General features: G+C 35.1%; 1 protein-coding gene across 1 annotated transcript in view; it reads left to right on the forward strand.

The window, feature by feature from the left end:
* Positions 1 to 24,730, forward strand: part of ZPBP (zona pellucida binding protein) — a 102,902-nt gene that overhangs the window by 35,917 nt on the left and 42,255 nt on the right. Inside the window, exons 5-6 of the mRNA XM_027124143.1 lie at positions 3,855 to 4,073; positions 16,351 to 16,427. Of these exons, the coding sequence (XP_026979944.1) occupies positions 3,855 to 4,073; positions 16,351 to 16,427 (296 nt within the window). The remainder of the gene's footprint in view (positions 1 to 3,854; positions 4,074 to 16,350; positions 16,428 to 24,730) is intronic.

The raw sequence follows: 24,730 nt of genomic DNA on the forward strand, positions 1-24,730 counted from the left end.
GATATGAGAATTGCTACTCCAGCTTTCTTTTGGTTTCCATTTGCATGGAATATCTTTTTCCATCCCCTTACTTTCAGTCTGTATGTGTTTCTAAGTCTGAAGTAGGTCTCTTGTAGACAGCATATATATGGGTCTTGTTTATGTATCCATTCAGCCAATTTGTGTCTTTTGGTGGGAGCATTTTGTCCATTTACATTTTAGGTAATTATCGAGATGTATGTTCCTATTCCTGTTTTCTTAATTGTTTTGGGTTCGTCATTGTAGGTCGTTTCCTTCTCTTGTGTTTCTTGCCTAGAGAAGTTCCTTTAGCATTTGTTGTAAAGCTGGTTTGGTGGTGCTGCACTCTCTTAGCTTTTGCTTGTCTGTAAAGGTTGTAATTTCTCCATCAGTCTGAATGAGATCCTAGCTGGGTAGAGTCATCTTGTTTGCAGGTTTTTCTCCTTCACTTTAAATATGTCCTGCCAGTCCCTTCTGGCTTGCAGAGTTTCTGCTGAAAGATCAGCTGTTAAACTTATGGGGATTCCCTTGTGTGTTATTTGTTGTTTTTCCTTTGCTTCTATTAATATGTTTTCTTTGTATTTAATTTTTGACAGTTTGATTAATATGTGTCCTGGCGTATTTCTCCTTGGATTTATCTTGTATGGGTCTCTCTGTGCTTCCTGGACTTGATTAACTATTTCCTTTCCCATATTAGGGAAGTTTTCAGCTGTAGTCTCTTCAAATATTTTCTCAGTCCCTTTCTTTTTCTCTTCTTCTTCTGGAACCCCTATAATTCGAATGTTGGTGCATTTAATGTTGTCCCAGAAGTCTCTGAGACTGTCCTCAGTTCTTTTCATTCTTTTTTCTTTATTCTGCTCTGCAGTAGTTATTTCCACTATTTTATCTTCCAGGTCACTTACCCGTTCTTCTGCCTCAGTTATTCTGCTATTGATCCCATCTACAGTATTTTTCATTTCATTTATTGTGTTACTCATCGTTGTTTGTTTCATCTTTAGTTCTTCTAGGTCTTTGTTAAATGTTTCTTGCATTTTGTCTATTCTATTTCCAAGATTTTGGATCATCTTTACTATCATTATTCTGAATTCTTCTTCAGGTAGACTGCCTATTTCCTCTTCATTTGTTAGGTCTGGTGGGTTTTTATCTTGCTCCTTCATCTGCTGTGTGTTTTTTTGTCTCTCATTTTGCTTATCTTACTGTGTTTGGGTTCTCCTTTTTGCAGGCTGCAGGTTCGTAGTTCCCGTTGTTTTTGGTGTCTTTCCCCAGTGGCTAAGGTTGGTTCAGTGGGTTATATAGGCTTCCTGGTGGAGGGGAGTAGTGCCTGTGTTCTGGTGGATGAGGCTGGATCTTGTCTTTCTGCTTGGCAGGTCCACGTCTGGTGGTGTGTTTTGGGGTGTCTGTGGACTTATTATGATTTTAGGCAGCCTCTCTGCTAATGGATGGCGTTGTTTTCCTGTCTTGCCAGTTGTTTTGCATAGGGTGTCCAGCACTGTAGCTTGCTGGTCGTTGAGTGAAGCTGGGTGCTGTGTTGAGATGGAGATCTCTGGGAGATTTTTGCCATTTTATATTATGTGGAGCTGGGAGGTCTCTTGTGGACCAGTGTCCTGAAGTTGGCTCTCCCACCTCAGAGGCACAGCACTGACTCCGCAACACCAAGCGCCTTTCATCCACATAGCTCAGAATAAAAGGGAGAAAAAGTAGAAAGAAAGAATTAGTAGAAGTCGTAAGAAAGAAAGAAAGAAAGAAAGAAAGGAGGGAGGGAGGAAGGAAGGAAAGAGGGAAGGGAGGAAAGAAAGAAAGAAGATAGAGTAAAATAAAATAAAGTAAGATAAAATATAATAAAGTTATTAAAACAAAAAATAATTATTAAGAAAAAAAAAAAAAACGGGCAGATAGAACCCTAGGACAAATGGTGGAAGCAAAGCTATACAGACAAAATCTCACACAGAAGCATACACATACAGTCACAAAAAGAGGAAAACGGGAAAAAATCATAAATGTTGCTCTCACAGTGCACCTCCTCAATTTGGGATGATTCGTTGTCTATTCAGGTATTGCACAGATGCAGGTACATCCAGTTGATTGTGGAGCTTTAATCCACTGCTTCTGAGGCTGCTGGGAGAGATTTCCCTTTCTCTTCTTTGTTTGCACAGCTCCTGGGGTTCAGCTTTGGATTTGGCCCCGCCTCTGTGTGTAGGTCGCTGGAGGGCATCTATTCTTCACTCAGACAGGATGGGGTTAAAGGAGCCGCTGATTCGGGGGCTCAGGCTCACTCAGGCCGGGGGGGAGGGAGGGGCACGGAGTGTGGGACGAGCCTGTGGCGTCAGAGGCCGGCGTGACGTTGCACCAGCCTGAAGCATGCTGTACATTCTCCCCGGGAAGTTGTCCCTGGATTCCGGGACCCTGGTAGTGGCGGGGTGCACAGTCTCCCTGGAAGGGAGGTGTGGCTAGTGACCTGTGCTCACACACAGGCTTCTTGGTGGCAGCAGCAGCAGCCTTACTGTCTCACGCCCGTCTCTGTGGTCCGCGCTTTTAGCCGCGGCTCGCGCGCGTCTCTAGAACTCCTTTAAGCAGCGCTCTTAATCCTCTCTCCTTGCGCACCAGGAAACAAAGAGGGAAGAAAAGTCTCTTGCCTCTTCGGCAGGTCCAGACTTTCCCCCGGATTCCCTCCCGGCCAGCCGTGGCGCACTAACCCCCTGCAGGCTGTGTTCACGCCACCAACCCCAGTCCTCTCCCTGCGCTCAGACTGAAGCCCCAGCCTCTGCTCCCAGCCCCGCCCGCCCCGGCGGTGAGCAGAGAAGCCTCTCGGGCTGGTGAGTGCCAGTCAGCACCGATCCTCTGTGCTGGAATCTCTCCACTTTGCCCTCCACACCCCTGTGGCTGCGCTCTCCCCCGCGGCTGCGAAGCTTTCCCCCTCCGCCACCCGCAGTCTCCACCCACGAAGGGGCTTCCTAGTGTGTGGAAACCTTTCCTCCTTCACAGCTCCCTCCCACTGGTGCGGGTTCCATCCCTATTCTTTTGTCTCTGTTTTTTCTTTTTTCTTTTGCCCTACCCAGGTACGCAGGGAGTTTCTTGCCTTTTGGGAGGTCTGAGGCCTTCTGCCAGCGTTCAGTAGGTGTTCTGCAGGAGTTGTTCCACGTGTAGGTGTATTTCTGGTGTATCTGTGGGGAGAAAGGTGATCTCTGCATCTTACTCTTCTGCCATCTTCCCCTCGTCCCCTAAGATGAATATTTAAACTTAGGGAAGTCTCATACCTGAGTTTGAGGCAGCATGACATGGTGGTTAAGGGCACAGACTCTGGGCTAGGCTCCTCAGCTAGAGTCTCAGTTTTGACAGCACAGGCATTAGGCATGTGACATAGTATCCCTCAATACATGCTGGATGTGAAGATTATACCAATCTTTAATAATCTTAGGAGATTTAAATGAGTTTCTATTTTTAAAGTGCCTATAACAGCATTTGTCACTTAGTAGCTGCTAGATAAGTGCTTGTTAAATTAAAAAAATATTTATATATGGCTGTATATAGAAACATATACAGTTCACCTTTGAACAACATGGGTTTGAACTGTGTGGGTCCATTATACATGGATGTTTTCAGTAGCAAATACTGCAGTACCACATGATCCACATCCACACATTGCAGAACCCTGGATTCAGAGGAATATGGGTGAGGAGGGCTGACTATAAATTATACATGTATTTTCAACTGGGAGTGTGGTTGGTGTTCCTAACCCTAACCCCGCGTTGTTCAAGGGTCAAATGTATTCCAAATAATGATTTCTCTTGAATAGCTGAAATATATTTGAATTGCTTAAATAACCATTGCTATATTGTTCTCTGTTTAATTTTTTGCAGCTTATCGTGAGCCACATTATTATTACCAGTTCACAGCTCGATATCATGCAGCTCCCTGCAATACTATCTATAATGTTTCTTTTGAGAAGAAACTTCTTGAGATTTTAAGCAAATTGGTTCTTGACCTTTCATGTCAAGTTTTCTTACTGAAGTCTGAATGCCATCATGTTAAAATGCAAAGAGCTGGTTTGCAAAATGAATTGTTTTTTACATTTTCAGGTAAGTATATGCAATTCTTTAAAGAAAACAAAGTTAGACTGCAAAACTAATCTTAGAGACCTGAGTTACTAGTGGCATTTTTAGAATGTAAATGCTATAGATCTGAATGTTTCATATTCTTTACTTTCACTTCTTAGATCTTATAGCCCCCAAATACATTTCTGCTGATTCATGTACTTAATGAAAAGTTTGGGTTCCCAAATAACTTAAACATTGCTATGATAATTTACTATAGAATGGAATTTAGTATGAGGAATATCTATCATGATATTTAGCTACAAAGATTTAATTTGTAAAAGCATGTAATTATATAATAAGCTAGGTTAACAGTTTAGACCAGAGGGACTGTTCTAACAGCTTAGGTTGCTTTTCCTAACAATGCAGAGCAAAAGCCCAGTATATTCTGGAAAACCAAGAATTGGACTTAATATCTGAAGACTTTAGATTTATAAAGGGCCCGTTTATGAATGAGCATTTAGGAATACCCATGCATGTGTTCTTAATGGGTCCCAGTAGCAAGAGGACCCCCTCCACTTTTCATCTCAAATGGTATGTTGCTGTTTCCTTTCTTTCTCCTTTACCCTCTGTCCTTGATTCCTCTACTGTCAGTGTTTGTTTACACTTACCTATTTCTCTGATATTCCCTCTCTCTTTCTTGGCCATCTAGGATTGAATGTTTAGATACAAGTGAGAGGTGCGAAGCTTTCAGAGAAAAGAATAAGAGGTGTTCAACCCCATTTTCACTATCTTTTATCTTCCTTACTTCTTTTCTCCAGAAAAAATTTTGAGAGTTGTTCTCCAGCCCCTGAGGCAAATTATGAAAGATAGTCTGAGTCTTTATTTAGCTCATCAAAGACCCACTGTTAGCATTCATGAGAGTTATGGGGTCTTTGTACCTGGTGTATTGAATAGGTGCTATTAATAGGCATTTAATAGTCTTGAGAAAAGCTGAAAGTGTACTTGAACCCATAAGAGGAAAGAGATGATTTTCAATAGAAATTAGTTCACTGTGGGCTTAATTTGCATTTCTCTAATGACTCATGATGTTGAGCATCTTTTCATGTGCTTATTGACCATTCATATATTTTATTGGAGAAAAGTCCATTCAAGTCCTTTGCCCAATTTTGATTTTTTTCCCTAGCTTTATTGATATATAATTGACATATAACAATATGTTAGTTCAAAGTGTACAACATAAGGATTTGATGTATCTATATATTGCAAAATGTTTACCATAATAAGGTTAAACACATAGATCTTCTCACATAGTTACAATTTATTTATTTCTGCAGTAAGAACTTTTAAAATCTACTCTTCTAGCAACTTTCAGATATATACAATACAGTATTATTAACTATATTAACCAAGCTCTGCGTTACATCCTGAATTTATTTGTACCCTTTGTCTTCCTTCATTCATTTCCCTCACCCCCAGTCCGTGCCCCTGGCAATCATCAATCTGTTCTCTTTTTCTGAGTTCAGTTTTTGTAGATTCCACATATAAGTAAGGTCATACAGTATTTGTCTTTCTCTGACTTGTTTCACTTAACAAAATGCCCTCAAGTTTTATCTGTGTTGTTACACATGGCAGAATCTCCTTCATTTTTATGGCTGAATAATATTCCTGTGTGTGTGTGTGTGTGTGTGTGTGTAGCATATTTTCTTTATCTGTTCATCTGTTGATGGATACTTAGGTTGTTTCTATGTCTTAGCTATGGTAAATGGTGCCGCATTGAATACGTGGGTACAGATATCTCTAAGAGATAGTGATTTCATTTCCTTCAGATGTATATCCAGAAGTGGAATTGCTGGATCATATGGTAGTTCTATTGTTTGTTTGTTTGTTTGTTTTTACCTTTTGAGGAACCTCCCTACTATTTTCCATAGTAGCTATACCAATTCATATTCCCACTAAAGGTGCATAAAGGTTACCTCTTTTCCACATCCTTGCTATCACTCATCTCTTGTCTTTTGGATAATCATCATTCTAACAGATGTGGGTGATATCTCATGGTTTTGATTTTCATTTTGTGATGATTTGTGACGTTGAGCACCTTTTCATTTACCTGTTGGCCATTTGAATACTTTCTAAGAAAAAAAAGTCTATTCAGGTCCTTTTCAATTTTTAATTGGGCTATTTGTTTTTTGTTTTTGAATTGTATGAGTTCCTTATATATTTAGGATATTATTGTCTTATCAAATTTATGTGGTTATCAAATATTTTATACCATTCTCTAGGTTGTCTTTTCAGTTTGTTGATTGTTTCTTTTGCTGTGAAGAAGCTTTTTTAGTTGTATGTAGTCCCATTTGTTTACTTTTGTTTTCATTGCTTGTGCTTTGGTGTCATAGTCATAAAGTCATTGCCAGCACCAGCTTTTCCCTGTGTTTTCTCCTAGGATTTTTATGGTTTAAGTTTTACATTTAAGTCTTTAATCCATTTTGAGTTAATTTTTGTGTGTGGCATGAGATAGGAGTCTAGTTTCATTCTTTTGCATGTGAATGTCCAGTTTTCCCAGTATCATTTATTGGAGAGACTGTCTGTTCTCAACTGAGTATTCTTGGCTTTCTTGTCAAATATAGTTGACCTTACATGCATAGGTTTATTTCCTGGATTTTCAGTTCTATTCCATAGGACTATGTGTTTGTTTTTATGCCAGTACCATATTGTTTTGACTACTATACCTTTGTAATATAATTTGAAATTAGAAGTGTGATACTTCCAGCTTCGTTTTTTCTTAGAACTGCATTGATAACTTATTCAGGGTCTTTTGTGATTCCATACAAATTTTAGGATTTTTTTTTTCTATTTCTGTAAAAAATACATTGGAATCTTAGTAAAGATTACGTTGAATCTGTAGGTTACTTTGGGTTTTATGGATATTTTAGCAATATTAATTTCATTCAATTCATGAACATGAGGCATCTCCATTTATTTGTGTCTTCTTCAGTTTCTTTCATCACTGTCTTGTAATTTTCAGTGTATAGACCTTTTACCTCCTTGTTTAAATTTACTCTTATGTATTTTTTTGGTTTTGATAGTACTGTAAATAAGATTGTTTCTTTATTTCTTTTCAGATAATTTGTTATTATATAGAAATTATACCAATTTTTGCATGTTGCTTTGTATCCTGAAACTTAACTAAATTCATTTATTAAGTCTAACAGTTTTTTGCTGAAATCCTTAGGATTTTCTCTATGTAAAATTACGTCATATGCAGACAGAGATAGTTTCACTTCTCCTTGTTTGATTCAGGTGTCCTTTATTTCTTTGTTTTGCCGGACTGCTCTGGCTAGGACTTCCAGTACTATGTTATATAGGTGTGGTGAGAGTGGGCATCCTTTCCTTGTTCCTGATCTTAGAGGAAAATCTTTCAGCCTTTCATATTGAGTATGATGTTAGCTGTGGACTTGTCATACATGGCCATTATTATATTAAGGTAGATTCATTCTGTACCTAATTTGTTGAGAGTTTTATTTTGAATGGAAGTTGAATTTTGTCAGATACATTTTTGCATACATTGAGATGACCATGTGGTTTTTATTTTTCATTCTATTAATGTGATAAATCACATTTGTTGATTTGCATATGTTGAACCGTCCTTGCATCTCAGAGATGAATCCCACTTACTCATGTTGTTTGTTAGTTTTAATGTGCTGTTCATTTTGGTTTGCCAGTATTTTGTTGAGGATTTTTCCATCTATATTCATCAGGAATATTGGCGTATAGTTTTCTTTTTGATTAGTGTCCTTATCTGGCTTTAGTATCAGGCCTTGTAAAATGGTTTGAGCATGTTACCTCCTCTTCAGTTTTTTTGAAGTTTGAAAAAGATTCACATTAGTTCTTTAAATATTTGGTAGAATTCATCAGTGAAGCCATCTGGTTCTGGGCTTTTTTGTGGGGCTGGGGGGAAATTTTTGGTTAATGATTCTATCTCCTTAGTCACTATTGATCTGTTCAAATTTTCTACTTCTTTATGATTCCAGTCTTGGTAGGTTGCATGTTTCTAGGAATTTATCAGTTTCTTCTCAGTTGTCCAATTTTTGGTGTATAGTTATTCATAGTAGTCTCTTTGGCTCCTTTGTATTTCTGGGTATCAGAGCAATGTCTCTTCTTTAATTTATAATTTCATGTATTTGGATCCTCTTTTTTTCTTATTATAGCTAAAGGTTGTCAGTTTTATCTTTTCAAAAAACCAAGTTTTGGTTTTGTTAACCATTTCTATTTTTTCCTATTTCATTTATTTCTGCTCTAATGTATTATTTCCTTTCTTCTGCTAATGTTGGGATTAGCATGATTTTCTTTTTCTTATTCCTTGAGGTATAATGTTACATTTTTTATTTGAGATCTCTTTGCTTGATGTGTACTCATTTTGCTTTTTTCTAAGAATTTTTAAGTTTACCACCTACATTTAGATCTCAGATTCATTTTGAGTTAATTTTTGTATATGCTGTGAAATATGGATCCAACCTCATACTTTTGAATGTGGATGTACGATTATCCCAACACCAATTTTGAAGAGACTGTTCTTTTCTCTTTGAATTGTCATGGTACTCTTGTTGAAACTTACTTAGCCACAGATATGTGAATTTATTTCTGGGCTGTTAATTCTATTTCATTGCTCTGTATGCCTATTCTTATGGTAGTCCACAACGTTTTGATCATAAGGTTTTGATAGTAGCTTTGTTTGTAGTAATATTTGAAATTGGGAAGTGGGAGTCCTTAAATTTTGTTCTCCCCTTTTCAACATTGTTTCGGCTATTTGAAGTCAGTTGCAATCCCATATGTTTTTTGCACCTGCTTTTTCATTCCTGTTGAACAAGGCCATTGGGGTTTGCATTGAATCTGTAATGTCTCTAATGTTACCTCCTGAACAATATTGTCTTCCAGCCCATGAACACAGGATAGCTCTCCCTTTATTTAGGACTTTGTCTTAGTCTGTTGGGCTGCTGTAACTAATACCATAGACTGGGTAGCTTATAAACAATGGAAATTTATTTCTCACATTTCTGGAAGCTGTAATTCTGAGGTCACAGTGCCACCATGTTTGGTGAGGGCCCTCTTAAGGGTTACAGACTTTTCATTATGTCCTCACATAGCAGAAGCAGCTAGGGGTTTCTCTGGAGCCTCTTTTGTAAGAGCACCAATCTCATTCATAAAGGCTCTATTCTCACGACCTAAGCACTTCCTAAAGACCCCACCTCCTAATACTACCACATTGGGCATTAGCATTTCAACATAAGAACTGGAGGGGGGGCATAAAATATTTAGAACACAGCAGACTTCTCTATCAGCAGTGCTTTATACTTTTCAGTGTGTAAGTCTTACACCTCTTGATAAAGTAATTACTACATATGTTATTGTTTTTGATGCTATTGTAAGTACAATAATTTTCTTTTTCACATTGTTCACCGCTAGTATGTAGAAATTCATTGATTTTTTTGTGTATCTTACATCTTGGTTTAATTAATTAAGAGTTATTTTATGGTGCTTGGAATTTTTAGTATTTTCTATATGGAAGATTATGTCACCTAAGGATAACAATAGTTTTACTTATTTCTTTCCAATTTGGATAACTTTTATCTCTTCTCTATCTATTTTGTGCCAAATTGCTCTTGCTAGAATGTCAATATATTGTTTAGTAGAAATGGCAAAAGTGGACATCCTTGAATTGTTCTTGATCCTAAGGGAAAAGTTTAAGTGTTTCACTATTGAATTTGATATTGGCTGTGTGGGTTTTTCATAAAAGCTCTTTATCAGGGTGAAGCAGTTACTTTCAATTCCTAGTTTATTGAGTGTGGTTTTTTTTTAATCATGAAAGGGTGTTAGCTTTTGTCAAATGTTTCTTTTGTATCAAATGAGATGATCATGTTTTTTTTTTTCCCTTCTATGAATGTTGTGCATTGTAATTTTTGATTTCCACATGGTGAACCATGCTTGCACCCCTGCAATATATCCCACTTGGTCAGGGTATATATATATATATATTTAGTATGCTGCTGGAATAATTTTGTACTTCTGTTATTGAGAGTATTTGCATTCAAATTGATATTAGCCCAGAGTTTTCTTTTCTTGTGATGTTATTGTCTGCCCTTGGTATCAGCATACTACTGGCTTCATGAAATGAGTTTTAAGAAGTGTCCCTTCCTCTTCTATTCTTTTGAAAGTGATGGAGAAAGATTTCTTTTAATAGTTAATGTTTGGTAGAGTTCACCACTGAAGCCATTGGGTCCAGGGTTTTCTTTACTGGAAAATCATTGATTACTGATTTGATCTCTTTGTTACATTACTGTTCATATTTTATGTTTCTTCTTGGGTCAGTTTAGATAATTTATATTTTCATCAATTTCATGTAAGTTATCTAATTTTTAGCATACTATTGTATATAATATTCTTATAATCCTTTTTATTTATGAAAGATAGATAGTAATGTCCTCTACTTTAATTTCTCTTTTATTCTTTGTCTAGATGTTTGTCTTTTGTCTAAAGTTAATATTGCTTTTCCAGCTTTCTTTTGATTTACATTAGTATGGTGTGATTTTCTCCACCCCTTTACTTTTAGTCTATCAGTATCTTTATGTTTAAAGTGGGTCTCTTGTAGATGAGATATAATTAGATCTTTAAAAAATTCATTCAGACAGTCTCTGTTTTTTAATTGGTGAATTTAAACCATTGACTTTAAAAATGATTATTGGTGGAGTTGGATTAACATTTACCATATTTGTTACTGTTCTGTTGCCCCTTTTCTTTGTTTCTTTTTCCTCTTCCACTTTTTTGCCTTCTCTGGTTTTAATCAAGCATTTATATGACTCAATTTGTTTCTATTAACATATCAATTATAATTTGTTTTTTACTTTAAGCGTTTGCCCTGTAGTTTGCAGTACACTTTTATGACTAATCCAAGTCTACTTTCAAATAATGCTGTACCATTTCATGGGTAGTACAAGTACTTTACAATAGAATTCCCAAATTTGCCCTCTCTTCCCTTATAAAACTGCAGTAATTTATTTTACTCATCCATAAGCTTTTGAACAAGCTATTGTCAGATCAGTTAAGAATAAGAAAAACAGATTTACTATTACCTTCTTTTATTCCTTCTCTAGTGCCCTTCCTTTATTTAGATCCAAGTTGTGGACACGTATTGTTTTCCTTCTTTATGAAGAACTTCTTTTAATGTTTCTTGTAAGTCTGGGTTTCTGGTGACAGATTCTCTCAATTTTTGTTTTTCTGAGAAAGTCTTTGTTTTTATTTCAGTTTTGAAGAATAATTTCACGGAATTCAGTATTTTAGTTTGGTGACTTTTTTTTTTTTCAACACTGTGTTTAAAATCATTCACACTGTTCTCTTGCTTGCATGGCTTCTGAGGAGAAGTCTGATTTAATTCATTTATTTTTAATTTTTTTCCATTTTCTTACTGTGGTAAAATACACATACATAAAATTAATCTTAACCATTTCAAGTATACAGTTACATGGCATTAAATACATTCATGTCTAACTGTTATCATCATTTACCTCCAAAACACTTTCATTGTGGGAAGCTGATATTCTGTTTCTACTAAACAATAAGTTGCTCTTTTCCCTACAGCTCCTAGCATCTACCCTTCTACTTTCTATCTCTGTGATTTTATCTAAATATCTCATATAAGGGGAATCATACAGTAGTTTTCTGTTTGTTTCTGGCTTATTTCACTTAGCAAAATGTCCTCAAGGTTAGTCCATGTTGTAACATATGGCAGGATTTTCTTCCTTTTTAAGAACTAATAATACTTCATTCTGTGTATATACAACATTTTGCTTCTCCGTGAATGCATTGATGGCCACTTGTGTTGTTTTCAGTACACTATTGTGAATAATGCTGCTTATAGGTGCATTCAGTTCTTTTGGGTATATACTCAAAGGTGGATTTGCTAGATCATAATAGTAATTCTGTTTTTATTTTTATTTTTTTTTGAGGAACTGCTACTATTTTTCCACAGTGGCTACAACATTTTACATTCCCACCAACAGTGTACAAGAGTTCCAATTCACCACATTCTCACCAGCACTAGTTATTTTCTTTTGTTTTCATAGTAACCATCCTAATGGGTGTTTGGTAGTGTCTCATTATAGTTTTGATTTGCATTTCCCTAAAAATTAGTTATGTTGAACATCGTTTCCTGAGCTTATTGGCCATTTCTACATCTTCTTTGGAGAAATTCCTTGTCAAATTCATTACCCATTTTTTAAAAAAATTTATTTATTTATTTGGCTGTGCTGGGTCTTAGTTGCAGCATGCTGGTTCTTAGTTGCAGCATGTGCAATCTAGTTCCCTGACCAGGGATCGAACCCAGGCCCCCTGCACTGGGAGCATGGAGTCTTAACCACTGGACCACCAGGGAAGTCCCTCATTGACCACTTTTGTTTTTTTGTTCATTTTTTAATCTGGTTGTTTGCTTTTTTTGGTATTGAGTTTTAGGAGTTCTCTACATATTCTGTATATCTATCCCTTATCAGATATGTGACTTGCAGATATTTTCTCACATTCTGTAGGTTGCGTTTTAACTCTATTGCTATTGTGTTTTGATGCACACTTTAAAAAATTTTTTTGATAAAGTCCACTTGTCTGTTTTTTTCTTTTGTTTCTTGTACCTTTGGTGACATATCCAAGAAATCATTGCCAAATCCAATGAAGCTTTTGCCATAAGTTTTCCTCTAAGAATTTTGTAGTTTTATTTTTTACATTTAGGTTTTTGATCCATCTTGAGCTAATTTGCATGTATGGTGTTAGGTAAGAATCGAAATTCATCCTTTTGCATGTGGATATCCAGTTTTCCCAGCACCATTTATTGAAAAGGCAGTGCTTTCCCCATCGAATAGTGTTGACACCATTGTCAAAAATCATTTGGCCATATATGTGAGGGCTTATTTCTGGGCTGTCTGTTATATTGATCAATATTTCTGTCTTTATGCCAGTAACACACTGTTTTGGTTACTGCAGCTTTGTAGTAAATTTTGAAATCAAGGATTGTGATTTTTAGCGTTATTCTTTTTTAAGACTTTATATAAAGTCCCTTGTGATTCCGCATAGATTTTAGTGTGGATTTTTCTGTTTTGCAGAAAATGTAGTTGGGATTTTAATGTTGATTGCATTGAGACTATAGATTGTTTTGTGTAGTGTTGACATTTTAATGATGTTACCTTTTCCAGTCTATGAACATTGCATGCATTTCTGTATGTCTTCTTTAATTTCTTTCAACAATGGTTAAGTTATAATTGTAAGTTAATTCCTGAGTATTGGTTAAGTTAATGGTTAATTAATTGGTTAATTCCTCAGTATTTTATTCTTTTTGATGCCTTTGTAAATGGAATTGTTCCCATAATTTTCTTTTCAGGCTTTTCATTGTAGTGTATAGAAATGTAGCTGATTTGTGCATTGACTTTGTATTGTGCAACTTTGCTGAGTTTATTTATTAGTTCTTAACAGTTTTATTTGTGGAATCTTACTGTCTGCATATGAGATCATAGCATCTCTGAACAGAAGTAATTTTCCTGCTTCTTTTCCAATTTGGACGCCTCTTATTTCGCTTTCCTGCCACAACGCACTGGCTACAACTTGCGTTACTGAGATGAAATGGCATAGTTGTATGTTGGCCCATCCCTGAATTCTGGCAATAAACCCCACTTGTGCATGGTGTATGGTCCTGTTAGTAAGCCCCTGAGTTTGGTTAGTATTTTGTTGAGTTTTTCATCAGTGTTGATTAGGGATATGGGACTGTAGTGTCTTATGGTGTCTTTGTCTGGCTTTTGTGTCTGGGTAACGCTGGCCTCAGAGGATGAGTTTAGAAGTGTTACCTCCTCTTCACCTTTTTGGAAGTGTTTGAAAGGATTGGTATTAATTCTTCTAACTGTTGTTAGAACTCACCACTGAAGTCATCCAGTCCTGGGTTATGACTGTTTTGTTTAAGACCTCTATTTCCTTACTTATCTTCTATCTGACTCTTCTATCCACTGTTGTGAGATATTGAAGTCTCCAAATGTTATTGTAGAAATGTATATTTCTCTTTTGAATGCTGTTAGTTTTTACTTCAAAAATTTTCATGGTCTGATATTAGGTATGTAAATGTTTATATTTGCATTACATATTCTTGCTGTGTTAAACCTTTTATTAGTATATATTGTCCTTATTTGTCTCTTATACCCTTTCTTGATTTTAAGTCTATTTTATCTCTTATGAGTATAACAGCTCTTGTTCTGTTTTGGTTACTATTTGCATGGAATATCTTTTTCCATCCTTTCATTTGCAATCTATTTTTGTTTTTGTATCTAAAGGGAGTCTCCTATAGACAGTACATAGTATGATTATGTTTTTTTTATTCATTCTCAAATCTCTCTCTTTTGACTTGAGAATTTAATCCACTTATTTATTTGTTTATTTTTGGCTGTGTTGGGACTTCATTGCTGCATGTGGGCTTTCTCTAGTTGTGGTGAGTGGGGGCTACTACTCATTGGGGTGTGTGGGCTTCTCACTGTGGTGGGCTCTCTTGCTGTGGAGCATGGGCTCTAGGCTTGCAGGCTTCAGTAGTTGGAGCATGCGGGCTCAGTAGTTGTGGCGCGTGGGCTCTAGGGAGCATGGGCTTCAGTAGTTGTGGCTCATGGGGTCTAGAGTGCAGGCTCAGTAGTTGTGGCACACGGGCTTAGTTGCTCTGTGGAATGTGGAATATTCCTGGTCCAGGGCTTGAACCCACGTCCCCTACTTTGGCAGGCGGATTCTTAACCACTGCGCCACCAGGGAAGTCCCCAATCCAATTACTTTTAAAATGATTATTGATAATGCAGAATTTACCTGTGTCATTTTGCTATTTGTTTTCTTTATGCTTTATAGCAGTTTTGTTCCTCATTTCCTTCATTATAGTCTTTTTTGTGTAGTTGACTTTTTTGTAGTTAAATGTTGAAATCTTTTTCATTTCCTTTTGTGTATATTCTATAGTTATTTTCTTTGTTGTTACCACAGGAATTGCATTTCACATTCCTAAGTTTATAACACTCTAATCTGAATTTATACCAACCTAACTTCTACACCATTTGAAACTCTCCTTTAACAGCTGTATCCCCACCTCTTTCAGTTGCTGATGACATAAACTTGCTACTTTATAAATTGTCTGCCCCAAAATATAAACTAATAATTATTTAAAATGAATTAGTCTCTTAATTTATATAGAAAACAAAGTGTGGAGTTACAAACCAAAGTTACAGTAATACTAGCCTTTAGACCAATTGTTTTTTTGTAAGTATATTAGGCTCTTAAGTCATATATAGAAAAATTGCTGTTACAATCCGATCTGACAGTAACAGCAGCTTCTGTCGTCCGTGTGCTTACCTTTGTTAAGGTCTTTATTTCTCTTCATGCAGCTTCACATTACCTCCTAGTATTCTTTCACTTTACCTGCAGAACTCCCTGAGCAGTTCTTGCTGGGCAGGTCAGGTGGTCACAAACTCCCTCAGCTCTTGTTTAGTTAGGAAAGTCTTCATTTCTCTCTCACTTTTGAAGGGCAATTTTGCAGGTTATAGGATTCTTTCCTTGCTCTTTGTTTTCTAGTACTTATCACCTTATCACAAAATATGTTTCTGTAATGATGACTGTTTATTGTTTTTATGTATTGTTGTTTATTCTCATTTGCTGCCTTAGAATATAATTTCCAGAGAGTCAGGGAGTTTGTAGATTTTGATCACTTATGTGTCTCAGACTCTTAGAATAACTCTTAGTATGTAATAGACTCTCGATAATTACTTATTGAATAAATAGGTACATCAATGCATGCATATATGACTATGTTCATCATTTTAGTTACCATGGCCACTACTGTAGTCCAACCTCATTCTCTTTTCAGTATTGTTATAATCATTTATCTCTTTGTAGAGATTAAGAATTGAGTTAGTCAAATGACTGACACTATGTTATATGGGTAGAGTTAAGTAGAATATTGAAAGAGTAAACACATTTATACATACATATACATATATATGGTATAAAAGGCAAAATAATTCCATTGTTAAAAATTGTATGATGTCAGTTGCCACATACTCTTAAGTTCACTGCAATAGGTTTTCCTGATTTATATAAGATAAATTTTTATGTTAGGTTTTTGGCTGAAAAGAGTGATTTAACATTTGGAAAATTGCTTAATTTTTTAGTGGAATAGAAATATTAGATACATGATCTATTTTATATTTCAAAAGCCAATTTAAATATTGTGATATAGTAGTTTAGACCCATGATAAAGTATAAAATATTTTCTCAGTTTCATCTCTAGACACTGAAAAAGGACGCAAACCATGTGCAGACCATAGTTGTGAATCTTCCAAAAGACTATCTAAGGTACGTTATGTGAGGTGAGAAAAAAGAGGAAGTGGTGAACATGCCCAGGGTGTGAGTAAGCATCTTAGCTATTTATAGAACACACCACCCCCACCCCCAACATACACACTTAGGGAATTCAACAATAAAAATAAAACTTCATCAAATAATAAATGACAAGGATTTAGTGGAGTTAATATTTTTATGAAATGCTTTGAAATTTAGCATTTTGTAACTGATTGTATTAGGAAATAGGATTTTCCCATTTATAGGGCCTTGTTTGCTATTGCAAATTAATTTATAACTAATAATCCTGAAGAATTCTCTCCATGTTACTGTTATTAATCCTAAGTAATAAATTTGATCTATACTGTTTATTAACTGTTTTCACATTGCTTTATACTCAGCATCTTGTATCTATGCTTAGGGTGAAAATTATGCTGTAACTTCCAGCAGCAATTTAATTTAGTTTTCTCTTTTACATTATGCTTAACATATTATTCATAATCAGTAAATTTATGGCAGATTTCCCTACTTCAGATTACTCTTCAGTGACCCTGAACATTTTGTTAAAAATAATATTTTAAAATATTTGGAATAAAATGTAATTTACATTTGATGGTTATGAAAATTTTCTGTTAAAATCATAAGTAATGCATATTTATAGGTCAGTGTCCATTACTTTTGCCTAGTGAAATTGACAGGGGGATGATTTCTTAATTTGTACTCACTAAGCCTCCTGAAATGTAGCTTAAATCATCTATTTATATATAACCAGATATTTCCATATAAAAAACTTCCATAGGGGTTACCTCTCATCCCAGGGATATATTTTTTCCTTTACTTTTGAAATAGGAGTTAAATTTTACGGCATTGAGAACAGAAGGCAATCTTATTTTCTAATTCTCTTTCTTAATCCCTGAGTACTATTTTAATTATTATTTAGTATACCCCACAAATTTTGTTAATATTTTGTTGAAATTTAAAATTTTCAAAACACTTTTTTTAATTTGTCTTGAGATATCTTCTTTGACCCATGTGTTAGAAGTGTGTTGTTTAATCTCCATTGATTTCTGTTTAATTACATTATGATCTGAGAGGAGACATTGTATAATTTCTGTTCTTGTTAATTTGTTAAAGTGTGTGCTGTGGTGGAGTATATTGTCTGTCACAGTGAATGTTACATTTGAACTTGAGGAGAGTGTGTATTCTCTTGATAGACGACAGTTATAACAGGTAATTCATGGTGGTGTTGAGTTCAACTATGTCCTTAGAATTCCTTCTTTTTTGTGGCTGTGTAAAATTCCACTATATGTATAGGCCACAGTTTTTTATATATCCTTTCAACCACAGATGGACTTTTAGGTTGCTTCTTTGTCTTGGCTACTGTGAATAGTGAACATGGGAGTGTAGATATCTCTTTGAGATCCTGATTTCAGTTACTTTGGATATATACCTAGAAATGGAATTGCTAGATCATATGGTAATTCTTTTTTTAATTTTTTGTGGACCTTCCATACTGTTTTCCATAGTGGCTGCATCAATTTACATTTATTCCAATAAAGTATAAGGATTCCCTTTTCTATATATCCTTACCAACACTTTATGTCTTTTGTTTTTCTGATAATTGTCATTCTGACATGTGTGATGTGATAGTGCATTGCAGTTTTTATTGCATCTCCCTGATGGTTAGTTCTGTTAAGAATCTTCTCATATACCTGCTGATTGTTTGTATGTCTTCTTTGGAGAAATGTCTCTTCAGTTCCTTTGCCTATTTTAAAATTCAGATCATATGATTATTATTATTATTATTTTGCTATTGAGTTTTATGTCTTCCTTATATATTTTGGAAATTAACCCTTTATCTGATACAAAGTTTACAAATACACTCCCATTTCATAGGTTGCCTTGTTATTTTCTTGTTCATTTCCTTTTCTGTTCAGAAACTTTTTAGTTTGAGGTAATCCCATTTGTCTGTTTTTGCCTTGTTGCCTGTGTGTTTTGGTATCATATCCAAGTTTTCATTGCTAAGGCCAGTGTCAAACTTTTTTTCTCTATATTTTCTTCCAGATATTTTACAGTTTCATGCCTTACATTTAAATATTTAATATATTTTGAATTGAGTTTTGTGTAAGTTAGAAGGGTCTGATTTCATTCTTTTCATCTGGAAAAATTGTTTGCCCAACACCATTTATTGAAGAGACTGTCCTTTCCCCATTGTGTATTCTTGGCTCTCTTGTGTAAGACCAGTTGACAGTATGTGTGTGGGTTTATTTCTGGATACTCCATTCTGTTTCGCTGGACAATATATCTGTTTTTATGCCAATACCGTATGGTTTTGATCAATATAGCTTTGTAATGTAATTTGAAATTAGGACATGTGATGACTCCAGCTTTGTTCATCTTGCTCAAAATTGCTTTGACTGGGATATTTTGTAGTTCCAGATGAATTCTAGGGGTTTTTTTCTTTATTTTCTGTTTCTGGAAAAAATGCCATTGGATTTGGAAGCAAATGTCAATCAATGTCTAAATCCCTCTAGGTATTCTGGACACTTTCACAATAGTCTTCCATCTTAATGTAGGGTATCTTTACATTTATTTATTTTAAAAAAATTTCTCTCATCAATGTTTTTTAGTTTTTAATGTACACATCTCTCATCTTCCTACTTAATTTTACTTTTAAGTATTTTATTCTTCTTGTACTCATGTAAATGAGATTATTTTCTTGATATCCTTTTTAGATAGTTTCTCGCTAGTGTGTAGAAATACAATGGTGTTTTTAATGTTGATTTTGTATCATGCAGCTTTACTGAATTTGCTTATTCTAAGAGTTTTTGTGGAATCTTTAGTGTTTTCTGCATATATGAATATTTCATCTGAAAACAGATGATTTTACTTATTTGTTTCAGATTTGGATGATTTTTATTTGTTTTTCTTTTCTAATCACTCTCTTTAGGACTTTCAGTACTATATTGAATAGAAGCAGCAAGACTGGGCATCCTTTCTTTGCCCAGGTCTTAGAGAAAAGGTTTTCAGTTTTTCACTTTTGAATGTGCTGCTAGCTGTGGAATTTTTCTATATGGACTTAATTATTATATTTTGGCAAGTTCCTAACATTCTGACTTTATTGAGAAGTTTCATTATGAATGGATGTGAAATCATACTTTTCTGCATCTATTGTGATAATCATATGATTTTTATTTTTCATTCTGTTAATGATTGATTTGTGTATGTTGAAACATCCTTGCATCCCAAAGATGCATCCCACTTGGTCATGGTGTATAATTCTTTTAATACGTTGTTGAATTTGGTTTGCTAGTGTTTAGTTGAGGATTCTTGTATGTATGTTAATCAGGTATATTATCTTATAAATTTTTTTTCTTTTGGTGTCTTTGTCTGGTTTTGGTATCAGAGTGGTACTGGCCTCACAAAATGAGTTTGGAAGTGTTCCCTATACTGTTGTTTTTGAATGAAGTTTAAGAAGTTCTGTTATTAATTCTTCTTTAAATATATGGTAGAATTCATCTATGTTGACATCTGGTCCTGGAGCTTTCCTTGCTAGAAGGTTTTTGATAACTGATTCAGTCTTCTTGTTTATTATTGGTCTGTTCATGTTTTCTGTCTTTTTCTTATTTCTGAATTCAGCCTCTATATTTTGTATGTTTATAGGAATTTGCCATATATTCTAACTTATTCAATTTGTTGGCATATAGTTTTTCATAATAGTTCTCTATTATGATTTATGAAAGAAAATAATCATCTTTTCTCTTTCTGTGGCATCAGTTGTAATTTCTCCTCTTTCATTTCTTATTTTATGTTTTCTGATTTTATTTAAGTCTTCTCTCTTTTTTTCTTTGTTAGTCTTGCTCATTGTTTGTCTTCTTAGTTTATCTTTAAAAAAAACAGCTCTTAGTTTCATCATTGTTCTCTTTTTGTGTTTTCTACTTCATTTATTTCTGCTGTAGTGTTTATTCCTTCTTCACCTAACTTTGGGTTTAATTTGTCTTTCTTTTTCTAGTTTCTTGAGGTGTAAAGTTGGGTGTTTATTTGATATTTTTCTTTTTTTCTAACGTAGGCTTTTATTGCTATAAATTTACCTCATAGTACTGCTTTTTTTGCATCTCATAAATTTTAGTATTTTGTGTCTTTGTTTACGTTTGTCTCATGATATTTTCTTGTCTTCTTTGACTCAGTAATCCCAGGATGTGTTGTTTAAATTCCACATATTTGTGAATTGTTTTATTTTCCTTCTGTTATTGATTTCTAGTTCCACTTCATTGTGGTTGGAGGATATACTTGGTGTGAGCTTAATATTTTTATATTCATAAAGACATGTTTTGTGACCCATCCTAGAGAATGTTTGTATACACTTGAGAAGAATCCATTTTCTTCTGCTGTTGCATGGAACATTCTGTGGATCTGTTAAGTTCATTTGGTCTGTTGTGTTGTTCAAGTCTGGTAGTTCCTTATTGATTTGCTGTCTGAATATTCTATCCATTATTCAAATTGGAGTATTGAAATCTCCTACTATTATTGTATTGATGTCTGTTCTTCCTTTCAGCTCTGTCAGTGTTTGCTTTATATACTTATATACCCTGATGTTGGGTGTATATATATGTTCTATCTTCCTGTTGAATTGATTCCTTAATCATATAATGACCTTTTTTGTTTCTTATTACAGTTTTGTATTATTTCAAGGTGATTTTTTTGGGTATATGTACATCCATCCTTGCTCTGTTTGGTTGTCATCTGCATGGGATCTTTTTCCATGTTTCACTTTCAGCTTATAAGTGTCCTTAAATCTACAGCTAATATCTTGTAGACAGCATATACTTGGATGATCTTGTTTTGTCCATTAAGCCATGTCATGTTTTTTACAGGGGAGTTTAATCTATTTACATTTAAAGTTATTATTGATAGGTAAGGGCCTACTATTGTCATTTTGTTAATTATTTTCTGTATGTTTGTAGTATCTTTGTAGTCCTTTCTTCCAATGTTGCTGTCATCCTTTGTTATTTGACTTTTTTGTGCATTGATACACTTTGATTCCTTTCTCTTCTTTAAAGATATTTTCTTTTTGGTTATCATGAAGCTTACATATAAATCTTATAACAGTCTACTTTAAGCTGATAACTTAGTTCATATGCAAGTCTGTATTGCATATGAATTGCGTATGAAAGTCTATACTTATACTCTCCTCTGCACAGTATGTTATTGATGTCGCAAGTTACATTTTTCATATTGTACATCTAATTACAGATTTTTATACTTATATTTTTGATACTTTTGTCTGTAACTTTTATACTGGTTTAAAATGTCATTTATGTATCACCCTTACAGTATTACATTAGTCTGTATTTGCTGTGAGATTTATACTTTTTAATGTTGCTGTTAAGTGTTCTTTCATTTCATTTCATTTGATGAACTCTCTAGCAATTCTTCTAAGGCAGTTCACTCACTTGGGCAGAGCACTGAGATACTGGGACTTCTAATGGTGTTGAACTCTTTCAGTTTTTTTTTTCTGGGAAACTCTTCATCTTTCCTTCATTTTCAAAGGACAGTTTGACAGATATAGTATTCCTGGTTCATAGTTTTGTTTGTTTGTTTCTTCACTTTGGATGTATCATTATGTACTCTCCTAGCCGGAAAGGTTTGTGCCAAGACATCCACTGATTTCTAATCACTGATAGTATTATTTGTGTGGGGGGGTACCCTTTATTTAGTATTATTTGTGTGTGGGGGTACCCTTTATTTGATGATGCTTTTCTCTAGCCACTTTCGTAGTTCTGTCTTTGTGAATATTGTCAAATTAATAACAATGTTTCTTGGTGTAGTTCCCTTTAGTACAACATATTTGGTATTCTTTAAGGTTTATGAATCTGTATGCCCATTCCCTCTGAAGATTGAGAAAGTTCTTTGGTATTATTTCTTTAAATAAGCTTTCTAGTCCTTTCTCTTTCTCTTCTTAAGGGATCTCCATAGTGCATGTATTGATTTAGGTAATGATATCAAATAAGCCTCATAGGATTTCTTCACTCTTTTTTTCTTTCTGTTTCTCTGACTGGACAATTTCAAATGATCTGTCTTTTAATTCATTGATTCTTTTCTATGCTTGATTGAGTCAACCTTTGAAGCTCTATTGAATTTTTAAGTCCAATCACTGTATTTTTCAAAATAGAATTTCTGTTTGGTTCTTTTTTATGGTTTGTATCTCTTTGTTGTACTTCTTGGATTTTGTGTGTATGTGTGTGTGTGTGTGTGTGTGTGTGTGTGTGTGCACACGCACGCACATGTGCACATTGTTTTCTTGATTTTGTCTGTGTTTTCTTGTAGTTTACTGAGTTTCTTTAAGATTATATTGAATTATTTTTAGGTGATTCATAGATCTTCCTAACTTTGGCCTTTGTAGCTGGTTATTGGAGCTTTTTTTGTTGTTGTTCTTTTATGGTGTCATGTTTTATTGATTCTTTGTGATATGCTGGAATTGGTGCCTGTGCTTTTAAAGAAAAGTTTCCTCTTGCAATCTTTATGGTCTGGCTTCAGGAGAGAATGACCTTTACCAGACTAGAGTTTCTAGGAGTCTCTCATACCTTTCTTATGGCTGCACCTCCTCAAGTCTTGCTTTTTCCTGGGGTGGATGTCTTAGAATTATTTCTTCTCTCAATCCTACAGAGCCATGTCAGGTTATGAGAGTCACATCAAGTGCTAAGAGCAAACCACTCCTTTTTCCTGAGGGCAGAGCCTGAAATGCCAAGGCTTTTTATGCATCTTCCATTTCTCTCCCTCCCTCCTAAAGGGGATGTCTTGGAGTTTGCTCCCTCTCTGTAGTCTGCAGAGTCATGCCAAATGCCCCAAGAGTCACCTTTCCCTTTTCCCCAGGGTAGTGCCCTTGATTCTGAGCCATGGGTTGCAAGCTCCATCTCTCTTCCTCTCTCCTGAAGGAACAGTCTCAGGGTTGTGCACCTTCACCAAAGTTTGCAGAGTTTAACTTGCTGCAGGCTTCTGTACCGCCTGCTTAGATCTGTGTGCCAGCTGTCAGGGCACACGTGCCAGGTGCCATGAGTTTCCACCCCTTTTCTTTGTTCTCAGCTTTCTCTAAATGATTCGGCCATGCTAATTTCCTCAGAGTTCTAGGTGCAGTAAGAGAAAAGTAGACCTCCAGAAGGAGTCCACATGGGAAGTGACCCCAAGCTTGGGAAAGCCAAACCTTCACGTTGCATTTTCCTTCCCCTGAGGGAGAAGTTGTGGTCTAGGGGGATCTCTCTGGGTGCTCAGTATTGGTGACCTGGGAAAGTGGTGATGCAGTCAAAGTGAAAGAGTTTCTCTTAGCATTTTCAGTGTGCTTGATCTTGGGTTTTGTGGCCCATGGGGGTGCTGGAACATTTCTACTATGTTCAGGAGTTCTTGAAAGTATTTTCATCCCTGAATCATTGTCAAATCAGTGTTTTTGTGCAGTGAAGACTGGAATCTCCTATTCTGCCGTGTGGCTGACAGCATTCCTTTTGGATATAGTTAACAATCCAGCTAACAAATCAAGTTAATAATCCCTGCCTCTTAATTAGAAAATTTAGGCCAATTACATTTAATTTAATTATCAAAGATTTGGATTTAAATCCACCATTTTTTTCTATTTGTCCCATCTCTTGTAACTTTTTCCTTTTATTCTTTCTTTTGGATGATTGTGCCTTTTAAAGAATGATACTGTTTTATAGTCTTGTTCATTGCTTTATTATTTTCAAATCATACTTCTACTTTATGTGGATGGGTTTTTATCATTCTATTATATATCATTTAACCTGGTTTTCTATTCTTCTGGTTTTGCTCCTTCCCTATCTTCTTTGGATTGATTAAACTTTTTTTAACTGACTTTTTTCTTGTTATATTTTTTTTCACTCTTCTTCTGGATTTGTTTCAAATTTTAACATATTCTTCATAGCAGAACCAAAACTTACTTAGTTTATAGTACCTTCCAAAAAAGTACAAAAGCCTTAAAGACCCTTAACTCTTATGACCTGTTTTTATCTTTCAAGGTTTTGTTTTCTAGTATTCTAGTATTTTTTTAAATTTTTCACTTATTATTAAGATTGTTTCAGAATGTCAGTGTCTGTTTAGATTTACCCACAGTTTTATCCATTTCTTTGCTTACAATTTCTTCTTGCCTCTTAGTCTTTCCTTATGTATTTTTCCGTCTTCCTATATTTATTGTTCCACTGAAATCTGAGGATTCATTACTTTGATCAGTTCTGGAAATTTTTTCTGCCAGAACACCTTTGAAAAGTACCTGTTGCCCCATTTGCTTCTCTTGAACTCCCATTTAGTATGTT

The sequence above is a fragment of the Aethalodelphis obliquidens genome, unplaced genomic scaffold (assembly GCF_003676395.1).
Source record: "Aethalodelphis obliquidens isolate GAN/ISIS:26980383/991018 unplaced genomic scaffold, ASM367639v1 scaffold27, whole genome shotgun sequence".
NCBI classification, from domain to species: Eukaryota; Metazoa; Chordata; class Mammalia; order Artiodactyla; family Delphinidae; genus Aethalodelphis; species Aethalodelphis obliquidens.